Source organism: Cyprinus carpio, chromosome A17 (assembly GCF_018340385.1).
Source record: "Cyprinus carpio isolate SPL01 chromosome A17, ASM1834038v1, whole genome shotgun sequence".
Lineage (NCBI taxonomy): Eukaryota > Metazoa > Chordata > Actinopteri > Cypriniformes > Cyprinidae > Cyprinus > Cyprinus carpio.
In genome coordinates, this window is record NC_056588.1 from 25,025,495 (window position 1) to 25,039,934 (window position 14,440).

A 14,440-nucleotide genomic window follows, 5' to 3' on the forward strand; every position below is an offset into this window, starting at 1 on the left:
AAAATGTGGGTCACTGCGCCATTAAATGAGCCTTTTAGAACTTTATTTTAGTAAAAAAAAAAAAGAAATTGCACATGGTTCCATGAAGAAACAAAATGATATAAAAAAAAAAAAATATATATATAAAAAAAAAAAAATTATATATATATATATATATATATATATATATATATATATATATATATATATATATATTTTTTTTTTTTTTTTTACAAAACCCTTTAAAATTTCACTGAAGTTATTTTATGATGGCACTTATCAAACACTCATTAGGTTAAAACAATCAAGAATCTATCAGCAGGCTTTTGAACCATCAAACTATTTAAAAACATTCTTTAGGAATTTAAAATGATAATACAGGTCTGTCATAGAGCGAGGACACAGAAATAAAGCTTTGTTTAAGCTTACAATGACCACAAGTACCATCCGAGTGTAGAGGAGGCGTGATCTTTTCATGTTGATACACACTGTCCTTCATATGATACTTCATGCACGTCCCGTGACGCTCTCTGATAGCAGAGGTTGAGCAGGGGTGAGGAATTTGTACCAGATTCTCCAAAAATACGGCAAAGGTGGCAAAGGCTTAACACTTGTGTTTCATGGCAAGCTAAAGAGAGAGAGAGAGAGAGAGAGAGAGAGAGAGAGAGTCTGTTAATCATCCAACTGCAAATCTACTGAACAAACACAGCACAAAATGTTAAAAAACATGGCTACATAATCTCCTGTCTCCTTGTATGCTAGTTTAATACTTTCAAAAGTATTTTATAAAATACTTTTAATACTTTTCAATATTTTTATTCAACAAGGATGCATTTAATTGATCAAAAGTGGCGGTTAAACATATTAATGTTAACATTACATTAAAATTAAAACATTATAATGTTATGCTTTCAATGTTATATAATTTATAATGTCCTGAGAAAAAAAAAAAAACAGATCAAGGTTTTCACAAAAATATTAATCAGCACTGTTTTCAACATTGATAATAATCAGAAATGTTTCTTGAGCAGCAAATCAGCATATTAGAATGATTTCTGTAGATCATGTGACACTGAAGACTGGAGTAATGATGCTGAAAATACAGCTTTGAAGAAATAGAATGCAATCACAGAAATAAATTACATTTTAATATAGATTCACATAGAAAAGTTATTTCGAACCATTTCACAATATTACTGTTTTTACTGTATTTATGAGCAAATAAATACAGCCTTGGAGAGCAGAAGAGACTTTACTGTTGAACAGTACTGTTACTGTAGCTGTGTCTCTTTCATGCAGTCGCCACATGAAGGCAGCAGAGCAACACAGAAGCTTTTTCACTGGAGTGGAATCTGCAGACACTGGCCAAAAGAGAAAAGACAGACATACCTTGTGTGCAGTGTCGGCAAAATGCTGGGCGCTGTTCATCATCTCACCCGTCTTCTCCTCGACTCGTCCCAGTCTCTCGCCGCGCTCGTTCAGCGCCTGACTGGCCTTCTGCACCGCGCTGCTCACACTGTCTGCTGCCTCGGTCAGGATACTGTTACCTACACACACACACACACACACACACACACACACACACACACACACACACACACAAAGAGAGACCGCGTGAGGAAAACACCTCCACACAATGCCTTGTGAAAAAGAAATACACTTATTATTACGGAAATTTACTTTAGTGTGAACTGAGAGCAATGTTTTTGGAGACTTAACTGCATGTTATTTACAATTAAATGAAAACGTATTATAGTTTAGATGTATATTAAATGTACCGAGTTGAACTTTAGAGTGCTTTTTGACCCACTTAAGTAGGACTTTAATATTTCATAATTACATCCATTGCCTTTGAAATATGGTTAAAATTACTGCTGAATGAACTGACAAGCATTTATGGCTAACTAAAATATAATTTAATGGCATTTCTATTGAAACCATTATGTCATGTATTTAAACATATTCATAATTACACAAAATAGCTTTTGAAGTTGACACTTTAGTACATTTAAAATATATTAGCTTTAAAAGCAATACAGAATAACACACTTTAGCTAAAGTGTATATGTTAATCAACACTGATTAAACATGGCTTAAAATGTACTTTAAAGTAAAACCTTTAATGTGGCATTAAGACAAAGTGTACTTTTTAAAAATTGTACTTAAGTGTGTTACTTAAGTGTGTTAAGAAACAGTCATGGTCTCTCTGTAAATACTTTAAAGCTTAAGTGGCCTTTTATTTCATTGATATTATGAAATCTTTAATACCTGCAAAAACCGTATATATATATATATATTATATATATATATATATATATATATATATATATATATATATACACACACACATTTTAGATTTTAAGTACTGTACAAGTGCACTTCCAGGGTAAAGTGACTGGGATAGACACAAACCGGTGCATTTTCACTGACAAATGCAGTCACTTTTACTGACAAAATATCAATCTTGAGAGCTTTCAAGAGAGCTACAGCACAATGGCAAGCTAAAAATCACGCAGACAGAAATGATCCTGAAAACCACATCCTAACGGTGGAAACAACATGGTGTCACGAGGAGGTGCTGAACTGTTCAAATGCCCGTTAGAGCACAAGATGTCATTTATTCCATCCCGCGTCTGTCCATGGTGTTTTGAGAAAGAAGCTGTTCCAGCGGTGACAGGGATCCCCACGGTTCGCGTCCCACACCTGAGCAGCTTCATGCTATTTGTTTTGCACTGGTGTGAGACTTAGACCGGAGGGACTTCTTCAGCCGCACATGAGTGATCTCCTCGCTTTCACAACCTTATTAACCTTATCATTAACTACAGAGCGACGAGTGCTGACACATGCTAAAACTGCTGCCATATGCCCATGCATTCATATTTTGTAGGATCATGTGACTGATCATTTAAAGTGTTCAATTTCAACTTTGAAATGACTTCATAAAACATAAAAACATGTTCATTACTTGAAATAATATAAACATTAACTTAAAAAATTCAACATTTTATTTCAGCTAGTCGTCAAGGCAACATTTCTCATTTTTTCCACAAGTTGAAGTACTAAACTAACTTATAAAAAATAATAAATAATAAAAACTCTAAAACTATAGACATTTTTGTTTCCCCAAAGAGCCTTTCAACGATCCGTTCATAAAATAGTTACTTTTGCTTCTTAGTGTAAAGAATATTTTAATAATCTAAAGAAAGTTGTCCCACTATAAAGAACAATGGAAAAAAGTTCAGTGGAAAAGTTCCATGGATGTTAAAGATTAGGAAATAAAATCCTTGTAAGAAATGATTGAAAATATGAGCTAGACTGTATAGCATTTTAACCATTATATCTCTTTAAGCTCACAATCAGGTGTATTGATGTTTGCTCAGCTTCACGGAGTCCTGCCAGGCATCTGACCCTCAGGAACCACGACTCTACTTCCCACAATAACACCAATCCTGTCGCTGAGTCAGAGTGCCACTAAAAGAATAAAGACAAGAAGCAACACTAAAAGCTGTTATTTATTAAGTGGGAGGAATAAGTGGCAGCCGGGAAGAGAAGGAGGGAGCTTCTTCCCCCAGGATACAGTTAAAATAGCATCAGCACCTTCCTCGACACACCAACACTTTAACTGTAGCACACAAACGTGAACGGTCTGCGCTCGCATTGGTGCTGCTGCAATGCAGAACATGTTCTGATTAAACAAACATGTGAATAATCTACAGATATAACTCACATCAATGCCTGTGCCTTAAAAAATGTAAGACAAGGAAACAAAGAGAAAAAAAATGGTGCAATCCTGTATAGTACTTAATGTAATTTATTTCAAAATATATTACTGTAAGCTACCTAAAATGAGAATCTCTTGGCATTTTAAATTGATTACTAACACAACTGATTATTGAAAAGTCACATGTCAAGATTAATGTAGTTGCATAAGCAGGGTTGCATTGAGAAAATAAATGTATTGTTACGCCTCTAAATTACATCCAGTAATATGTCAACAAAGAGAAAAGAATCTGAAATAAAGTGAGTATGAGGGTAATTACAGTAAAAGAAAAGCCTCCATTAATCATGTTCTTATAAGCTATAAACATCTAAGACACAGAAAACTAAAAGTAACAAACTTTTCATGACTAGCAGAGCTACACAGATTTGCTGTACTGCAGACAGCACAGTGGAACAATAAAGAACTTTACTCGCAAAAAATATTATATGAGTGGTTTTATTTTGCAATATGTAACCAAAGTTAAATAAAGCTTTAACAAAGCTTGAAAACCAGATTTATATGATTACATTATTTTCTAGCAATAATCAAACATCAAAACAAGAAAACAGAAAGTAAAGTTTTAAAAAGTTATGTTTTGTTACTAGAATAGTAGTGTAATAATAGTACAATAGTTTCAAAAGCCACTTTATAAAATTATTGGCCAAATGCATATAATAGACCTTCAGTCATTCATTTGTTTATTTTCGTTCGTTTTATATGTATGTATGTATATATATATATATATATATATATATATATATATATATATATATATATATATATATATATATATAGCATTATGACTCCAGTATAAAAGTGTCACATCATCCTTCAGAAATCATTCCAATATGCTGATTATTACAATACAATTACAATATTAGATTTATCAATGTTGGAAACAGTTGTGCTGCCAAATATTTTTTTGGAAACCGCGATACTTTTTTCAGGATTCTTTGATGAATAAAAAGTTAAAAAGAACAGCATTTATTCAAAAATAGAAATCTTTTCTAACAATATAAATGTTTTCTATCACTTCTTATCAATTTAACACATCCTTGTTGAATGAAAGGTTTAATTTCTTCCAAAAAAGGAAAGAATAAAAATTTACTGACCCCCAAGCTTTTGAACAGTAGTGTATATTGTTAAAATAGATTTCTATTTTAAATAAATGCTGTTCTTTTTAACTTTTTATTCATCAAAGAATCCTGAAAAAAAGTATCACAGCTTCCAAAAAATATTTGGCTGTACAAATGTTGCCAACATTGATAATTCTAATAATAAATCAGCATATTAGAATGATTTCTGAAGGATCATGTGACACTTTTATACTGGAGTCATGATGCTGGAAATTCAGCTTTGCATCACAGAAATAAATTATATTTTAAAGGATATTTAAATAGAAACCATTATTTTATATTCTAATAACATTTTGCAAGATTACATTTTTTTTTTTTCATTTTTGATCAAATAAATGCAGCCTTGATGAGCAGAAGAGACTTCTTTAAAAACATTACAAGTCTTACAGATCCCAAACTTTTGAACGGTAGTGTATATACATATATATATATATATTTATTTATGCATTATCAAAAATATACTACAAAGTAAATTGCACATATAAAGTCTTTGACAACAATAATTTAATCCTTCTTACTCCAAAACGTTTTGTGCCCCATTATTAAAAAAAAAAGGTGTATAGTTAAAGAGAGTGTGCACGGTTAATTTGAACGGGACGTCTCACCTCCCAGCAGTTTGGAGGGGCAGTTGATGAACTCCGGTTTTCTTTCGGGGATGAACCGCTGACACGTGTGATGCAGGATCTGGACAAACATGCACTTCTCTCCAGCTGAACCCGCAGTCCACTGGTCAGATCCGTTCTCAAATATCAAGTCAAACTCTGGGCAATCCTGAACATTTAAGGATGACGAGAAGCAGTCAAAGAATAATGCCACCAAACAGAAAACAGCATCTGCAGGAGAAGAGCCATCTACTCACTCGGACGGAGTCGATGCCGTTGACCTGCTGCAGCTGACTGATGGTCCACTGTGATCTCCTGACGAAAGACGAGGAGCCTTCAAACTTCTTCACTTTGGTGAGGAAAACCTGTGCTGGTTTCTTATTGGTCGCTGAAACGAAAAGGAAAATATGTTTAAAAGACTGGTTTGAAATAATTACGATTTTGAAAGAAAATAACAAAAAATTAGACTCTTCTTCTCACCAAGGCTGCATTTATTTGAACAAAAATACAGTAAAAACAGTAATATTGTGAAATATCATTACAATTTCAAATAACTGTTTTCTATATGAATATGTTATAAAAGGTCATTTATTTTTATGTTGCAAAGCTGAATTTTCAGCATCATTACTCCAGTCTCCAGTGTCACATGATCTTCAGAAATCATTCTAATATCCTGATTTGCTGCTCAAAAAACATCTCATTATAAGCAATGTGTGCTGTTTAATATTTTTGTTGAAGAAATGATATAATATCATTTAAACGTTTGCGGTAGGTACAATTCTTTTTTTAAATATAATAAATTCATATTTTTATTCAGCAAGGACACATCAGTTTGATTAAATGTGAGAGTAAAGACATGTATAATGTTTTTAACAATGAAAACAATAAGAACCATTGTTAATAAGTGAGCACTAATAATTGACAATAACTGAGCTTCAGCATATTAGAATGATTTCTGAAGATCATGTGACACTGAAGACTGGAGTAATGATGCTGAAAATACAGATTTGCATCATAAAAATAAATTATGTTTTACAACATATTCATATACAAAACAGTTATTTGAAATTGTAATGATATTTCACAATATTACTGTTTTAACTGTATTTTTCATCAAACAAATACAACCTTGGTAAGCATAAACAATTTTTTCCCAAAAACATTAAAAAAAAAAAAAAATCCCATTTATTAAAAACGTTTGACCAGTAGTCTGTAAACACATTTTTCCACATAATACAGAAACAAACACTACTCAGAGATCTGGATTACAGTGGAGTGGTGGTATTGTTCTATGGAGCTCTATCAGCTAGTTCTCCAGCCCGTATCAAAGAGCAGTGTTTACAGATCCCACCACACCCGGCTCTGCTGGAGCGAGAACATCCGGCCCACGGCGCACTGTTTGAGGAATGTCTGATCCTCGGCTGTTTGTTCAGGCCTCTGTGTGCAACACTCCCTTTCCCTCCATCTGTGAGGTTACTGGAGTCAGGGGCCTGCTTTCACCTCCAACGTGTCAGCCTCTTCTTTATGAAACTCAACACTGCACAGTAGTCCCGGGGTGTGTGTCAGTAGAAATATCTGGATGCACTCAATATCTCCAATAATCGACTGTGCAATAATTAAAACTCCAAAAAAAATCGCTCTTTTAAAAAAAACACACTTACACTATAACATATTCACTAATACAAAGTGCCCTATTTGTTAAGATATGTTGAACAAAAAAAAAAATGAAAAAATGAACAAAAACCCTGGCAATGTATGCACAATATAAATTGCAATAATGCATCATATCGTGACTGAAGTATCATAGTGGCACATCCCTAGAAAACAAGAAAACGAAAACGAGTCCGTTCAAGTTAATTATGTCCATACTAACTAACATGAAACTCAAAAACACAAGTGCAGAGGTGATTCTACAAACACATTTCATCACAATCACTGGACACAAATGCAATGAGATGTTAACTACTGCATATGATGTCCAACACCTTTTGTAAATATGATTGATTAATCCACCTCTACACAGATTTAACATGCGTATGCATTTGCTTATGCATATTCACAGAGAGAATAAAACCATGATGATGAATATACAGTATGATGACAGACTTTCCTTTTTTGGGTGAACGTTTGCTTTAAATAGATAAACTGAACAAAAGTGGCAGCAAATATGTACAGCAGTTTGCATAGGCAAAGAAAAAACAAATGAGATGATATTGTTCAATTAAAAAGAATGAGGTTTTCCCCTTCATTTTATAAAAATAACACTGCAGTCAAAATATCAGCTGATGTTCAAGATGTCATGCACCACTGTTAAAGTAAGTGAAATGTTAAAGTAAGAGAGTGTTTGTACAGAAACAATGCACTTTTCACTTCTCTCTTAGTGAACAGATCTTTAATTTGTGATGCATTTAATTCTTGGTGTCAACAGGCCTTTAGAAATCAAAACATTGTACTGAAGCTCAGCAGAAGATGCTTTCCAGAAGGCTACTATTAAACGCTTTTCAGTGGGTTTCCCCCTCAACGAATCCAAAAATGTGTTTTAAAAACTCCCCAGGGCTCTTCTGATACCTAGAGCCATGTGATCGTGCACGCTGAGCGCCGCAGTATCGAGCAGACTCACTGCTGTCTGTGGGCTTGGACTGATGTTCTGGGTGTGTTTTACACTCGCTCTGAACGGAAACAGAAAGGCCACGCTGGGGCTCCTGGTGACGGGTCTTATTTTCTGGAGATATTATGATTGGCTAACCACAGTTATACTTAACATACCACATAAACTCAGCTCACTATAACAGAATATTTGCATAGTAGCTGGAGAGTAAATGTTCAATATCCTCTAAGAAAAAGCATGTTTAAAAGTTATAAAGCAAGTTATAAAGCATTTTTAGGGCGGAGGTGAAGTGAATGTGGCTTTGGCGTGATGATATAATCAATTAATATAAACAGATCTAATCCACTAAAAACTGCTGAAATGGAATGTAAAGCGAACAAACATACAGAGTAAAGCTGAATACACACTGTGGGATTTTCCCCAGTTTTGAGTCATTAGACTTAGTGCTGCCGAAAAGTAGACTTTGCAAGATTCAATGAATCCAGGATAAAAACTAAAATACTTTCAAAGAGCGACAGAAATGAACTTTTCCGCTACAGGGTGATATTTGCCCCCTTAAAGTGATTTCTGGGGCATTTTTATATTTAGAAGGGCAACTTTTGCATGCACCCCCTTTCATGTAAATCCATGCATCTTTTTATTAAATGCAATTATAATAAGACACTATATACTGTTATCAAATGAAATCAGTATCAACAAAGCTCTGTGTGTATTTGAAGCTATGTGAATGTCTCAGTGGAGCATTATTTGTTTGTTGTTTCTTTGGTAAACCAGTCACAATTTGACAGGCTCTGTGAACAGACTTTTTTTTTTTAAAGTTATGCACTTGACATGATTGCAGCAACATGTAAGCATGTTAATTCCAATGTCTAATCTTTGATCAGTGATTGTTTTGATATGTGAGGACTAGGGCTGCCCCCGACTAAAGATTTGTTTCCACAGAGAAATGCACCTTTCATATGGATCATATTGAATTGGTTCCTTTAAAAGTAGTCATTTCAAGCTTTCTATAGATATACAGTTAAATCCATATATATTTGGACACTGACACAATTTTCATAACTTTGGCTCTGTATGCCACCAGAATAGAATCAAAATGAAACAATCAAGATGAAATTAAAGTGCAGACTTTAAACTTTAAGTCAATGGGTTGAACAAAAATCTAACATTAAATGCTTAGGAATTACACACATTTTTATTCACAGTCCCCACATTTTCAGGGGCTCAAATGTAATTGGACATATAAATATAATCATAAATAAAATGTTCATTTTTAATATTTTGTATAATAATTTTGTATAATATATTATTTTATATCTTTACCATGGAGAGGAACCTCCAATCATCCAGCATGTTGTCATCCATGGACGTCCAGGCCTTTGTGTGTTCCTGAGTTCAACAGTGCTTTCATTTTTTCTCAGAATGTACCAAACTGTTGATTTTGCCGCTCCTAATGTCCCTGCTATCTCTCTGGTGGATTTGTCTGTTTCACTTGCATGGAGAGCTCATTTGATTACTGATGTGGGTTCACAGGAACAGCTTCCAAATGCAAATACCACACTTATGCTACGTTCACACTGCAGGCAAATGTGGGACAAATCCGATTTTTTTTTTTTTTTTGCTCACATGTGACTCTGATCTGTTTTTCTCATAACAGTGTGAACAGCACAAACCACATGGAATCTGATCTTTTCAATTCCAATTTGTGGCACTTCCATATGTGGTACTAGATCCGATACAGGTCAGATGTTTTGGAATGCGACCGCAGTGTGAAAAGTCATATCGGAATTCATGCGACTTTTACATCACTCTAGATCAACATACAAAGTTAGTCAGCACAAATGGGAGTCACTTCAAAGATTTTACATACCCAAAGCTATCAAGACAGTTGTGAAAGGTAGTCAGTGGAAGTACACTGATGTGTCAGAACTCATAAGTGTTGTAGTGACAACTCTATATACAAGCAAAACATAAGGGCTTGTATCATAAAAGTTTCAAAACTATGCTCTCTTCGGTCACATCCTTGTCTTCATTCTTGATATTGCCTGTGCAATCTGTCTTCCACGACAGATCACACTATAAATAAACGCATAATTGCTTAATTTATGTCCTCTATGTTTACTTCCATATGACTTTGTGCTGTGTTTCTGTTGCCATGTCTACAGTTTTCCCACAGAACAACTTTTTTTTGGGCAATGATGAAAAAGTTGCCCAAAAAAAAGTTGTTCTGTGGGAAAACTGTAGACTGCATTTCTCTGTTTTAAATGTGGCCAATATCAGATCATGGTATATATATATATATATACACACACACATACCATGATCTGATATTGGCCACATTTAAAACAACAATGTGAACAGCTAAATAAAGCTGTTCACATATCACCATACAAAGCTAAAAAATCGAATCTGAGCAAATTAAGGCACTAAAGCACTAAGGCTCGCAGTGTGAACGTAGCCTTAGAATCAACTCCAGACTTTTTACCTGCTTAATTAATGTAGAAATAATGAAGGAATAGCCCACATCTGTCCATGAAATGGCTTTGAGTCAATTGTCCAATTACTTCTGGTCTCTTGAAAAGGAGGGATGTACATATTAAAGAGCTGTAATTCCTTAGCCTTTCCTCCGATTTTGATGAGAATACCCTCAAATTAAAGCTCGGAGTTTGCACTTTAAGCTTATATTCATTATATAACTGTAATTTGAATATGTTTTGGTCAACAGCTAAAATAATAATAATAAAAAAAATGTGCCTGTGTCCAAATATATATGAACCTAACTGTATCTCTCATGTCTGTGAGGCTGAGTTTCGGTTATTTTTTTTTTTTTTTTTTATGTATTCCAGTTCACGAAAACCGAGATGGCAGAAGAGCATCCTGTTTGTTTTCTTTATTTTACAAAAACACAATGTTTTGTTGATATTGTGAGTGTACACAAATAAAAGAAGACCCTTGACAGTTGCATGTCAAATGGTGCATTACTCTTATCTGTATAAGTAAAAATGACGGCACACTTTGTTTCCAGTTTTATCAGGAAAAAATGCCAGTGATGGCACCGGCTCCTCCGCGTTATGCAATAAATGCACTAATAACTTCCACACTCCACACACACACTTTGATATGAGTTTAACAGCACACATTTATCTAGGTTAACACTAGAGCGAGGGGCCGTGTAAAGTTGCTACTACTTGCTTGTTTCAGTTTCAAATGATAAGTCATATTTGAGGGCGGTGAATGATAGGAGAATGTTTGGATTTCCTGACGAAATACTGTAAGTACCACAAGGACCAGCCGGTAACGATCTGTCCATCATGGGGATAGATCTTTTATTTTTATTTTTTATTTTTTTACACTGAAGTCTTAAAGGAGATGTCCCTTTAAACAGTGTTTAAATCAGAGGGGTGAAATCAAGGTAGAAAACTGCTTTTTATTTGTAAAATTTGATTTTTTTGATGTAAAAATCCTACTAACATTATAAGTGCACCTCAGGAAACATAAAATTTGAAAAATGCAGTTCATGACCCTTTAATTGAGCATTGTGTCACTGCACCATTGAGGATGATGAGATTCTCTCATGCCTGGAGGAGATCTTAAGAAAATGCACTAAGATGGATATATATACAGAGCAGAGCTCAGCAAGAGTTCAAGACTCAGTCTGATGAATTGGAACTCCTAATAGTTGCTCCGCAGAATCCAGATGAGGCAGGATCAAACAGACCAGCCAAATGCATCTGCACAAATGAGTCTGTGGAACAGATCCAACCAAACCATTAACCCACCAAGACCTCAGGCACCGTTCGGCTGAGACTAATAAACAACTTCCTGCAGCACATGCACATTATTTGTGGGCATTTAAACAGCACAGCGACTGATCTCCTGAACTGTCACACCAAGATGTTATTAGACTCATCTGACGACTTGCTAGCAAACTAAAGAAAGAATCTTGTAAAATAGATCTAAATTACGCACTCTGTCTCATTTGTTTTAAAACAAGTTTGGGCTTAAAGAAAAATATACCACGTCAAACACAACTCATGCTCTAACAAAGACCATTTACACCTGGCAATAATAATATGCTTTTCTTTTTCTTTTTTTGCATTGAAATGCATTTGGAAACACATGCGAACCCAGCAAGCTAGAAAAACCCTGCATGCTAAAAAGATAAAAAGTTTGCACATGTGTTTTCTGTTGAATATCATTTGATACATCATTAATGATAACAGAGATGAACAAACATTCCTTAAAAGCCTGGTTATCATATTTGAGACGGTGATGGAAGAAGAGAAGGTGCACACACTTCTTGTCCTCTATAGAAGCTTTCTCTCAAAACATCACTGCACTTTATAAACTTTTTTAATAGACCACACTGAATATTCGCACTGTTTTTTTTTTGTTTTTTTTTAAGTTTAAAGAGAATGTAACACACAGGATTTTATCCACATTAATTACAACATGAAGGTTCACGGGCAGACAGCACAGAGCCAGCATGCGGTCCACTCAGACAGGAAGATGAGCTCAAGTTTAGTTCCTCTGCTGCTCTCCGAGTACGGCCTTAATAAAAGCCAGAAGCGCTTCAGCATAGAGAGTCTGTTCAGGTAAGCAGCACAAAAGAGCTCGTCGATAAGCTTTGTGACAAAGAAATCTTGGACAAGGGACAAATTCAGGAGAATGAGTGAGAAAAGAGACCAAAAGACAAGACTGTGCAGCAGTGAATTATCCTGACATCAGCGTTCCTGTGTCCTCCTTCCTGTCCTGAAATACTTGAACAACACTGCTGTACCAAAACCCATGACTCAGTATTATAAATATATACACACTGTTATCAGAGTCAATTCCATTAAATAAATATTGGAGACAAATGCATCATAAATGCTTTAAGGTCTGAAGTCATGTGCTTTAGTCTCGTAGTCTCATGCACATTGTACAGTGAGTTTCAAGTTTGTGTTATCTTAAGTTCTTTAGAAGTTCTTATGCTTTCAGTGAACAATTCAGAGAAAAAATAAATAAAAATACTGGAAGTTTGCAAGCTTCATGGCATCTCTGAATGACTTTTTTTTTTTTTTTTTTGTACATTAGAATGCGTCTGTAACACGTTGGTGCTGTAAGGAGCACACAATGAAGAAGTAGATAACAAAAGGTCTTTTTAATTTATCCACTAAAGAGAAAACACTAGAAACACAGTGAATCTGCAACACAACCAGCATCTAACATAACCAACACAGGACGAGGAGAACACAGGGCTTAAATGAACAGTGACAAACGAGGTAATTAATAAACAGAAACGAATGAGCGTATCAAGACACATGGGAAACTAGGGCAAAGGAACAAAACAAGGCAGGAGAACAGGAACAGGGAAAACACAACTAAAAGTCCATAACCATTACAGCGTCTTGTTTAATTAGATTTTTATCATACATTTTTACCATGATTTACAGAAGACACCCACTAGAATGTCATTCAGTGTAACAATAGTTCATATACCAAAATATATTTTCTGGTCATTATTAAAAGACTCTATTTAAGCATCAGTGCAGCATCCAAAATACTAATTAATTGTAATTTGAAATCTTCACCAATCTTTGCCACTATACGTCAAACTACTAGGTTTTATCCATTTGTCAGCAGAAAATGCAATTTCGTATGATCACTTTTTCCCCCCTTTTATATATTTTAGGTAGTATAGGTCAGAATAAATATGTTGTTTCATTTTTACATAAATATATCTGTTGCACTGAATGACAATGGAACATTATTTCACTCATATTTTCACATTAAAGTAGACAAAGCTTTTCACACCAAAATAGAGATTTGGTCTGAGTATCTGAAACTGGAGTTTTGAAACTCTGTCTGACATGCACAAAGACGGGAAAAGAAATTTGAAACTATTAGTTGTTATCTGCAAAATGTAATGTTAACATGTGTATAACATATTAGACCTGGCAAAAATCTGTGTTGTGTCTGTCAGGTCTGTGTGTGTAGAGGTATTTGGCATGTTAATCATTCCTCTAAATCCACAGGGACCAACAGCTCCTCTGCTCAGATGGTGGTGTTAGCACACGTTCACAGCCAACCATCTGTTTCATAACACCAGTTTGGCTTTTACATCTAATAGTGTGACGGGAGGCAGAGCACGTCTCATTCAGAAATGAAACCCAATGCAACCAACCCCAGAACCTCACATTTCCTCCTGTGTTTTTTACAGTTTTGTGGCCCTTAAAGAATATTCCCGATATATTCTTCTAAGCATGTGTTTTTTTTGCACCTTTTTAATAGTGCAGTGAAGGAGACAGACAGAAAGCAATGAGGGAGGAGAGAGGAGAACCACAAACTGGGACTCAAAGTGTTATTTTAATAT

General features: G+C 34.8%; 1 protein-coding gene across 2 annotated transcripts in view; it reads right to left on the minus strand.

Moving 5' to 3' along the window:
• Positions 1-410: 410 nt before the first annotated feature.
• LOC109086015 (syntaxin-binding protein 6-like) overlaps positions 411-14,440 on the minus strand; it is a 33,252-nt gene continuing 19,222 nt past the window's right edge. For both annotated transcript variants that reach the window (XM_042774500.1, XM_042774501.1), the window contains exons 3-6: positions 5,735-5,865; positions 5,481-5,646; positions 1,369-1,526; positions 411-607 (exon numbers count right to left, since the gene is read on the minus strand). In XM_042774500.1, the coding sequence (XP_042630434.1) occupies positions 584-607; positions 1,369-1,526; positions 5,481-5,646; positions 5,735-5,865 (479 nt within the window). In that variant the 3' untranslated portion in view covers positions 411-583. The remainder of the gene's footprint in view (positions 608-1,368; positions 1,527-5,480; positions 5,647-5,734; positions 5,866-14,440) is intronic.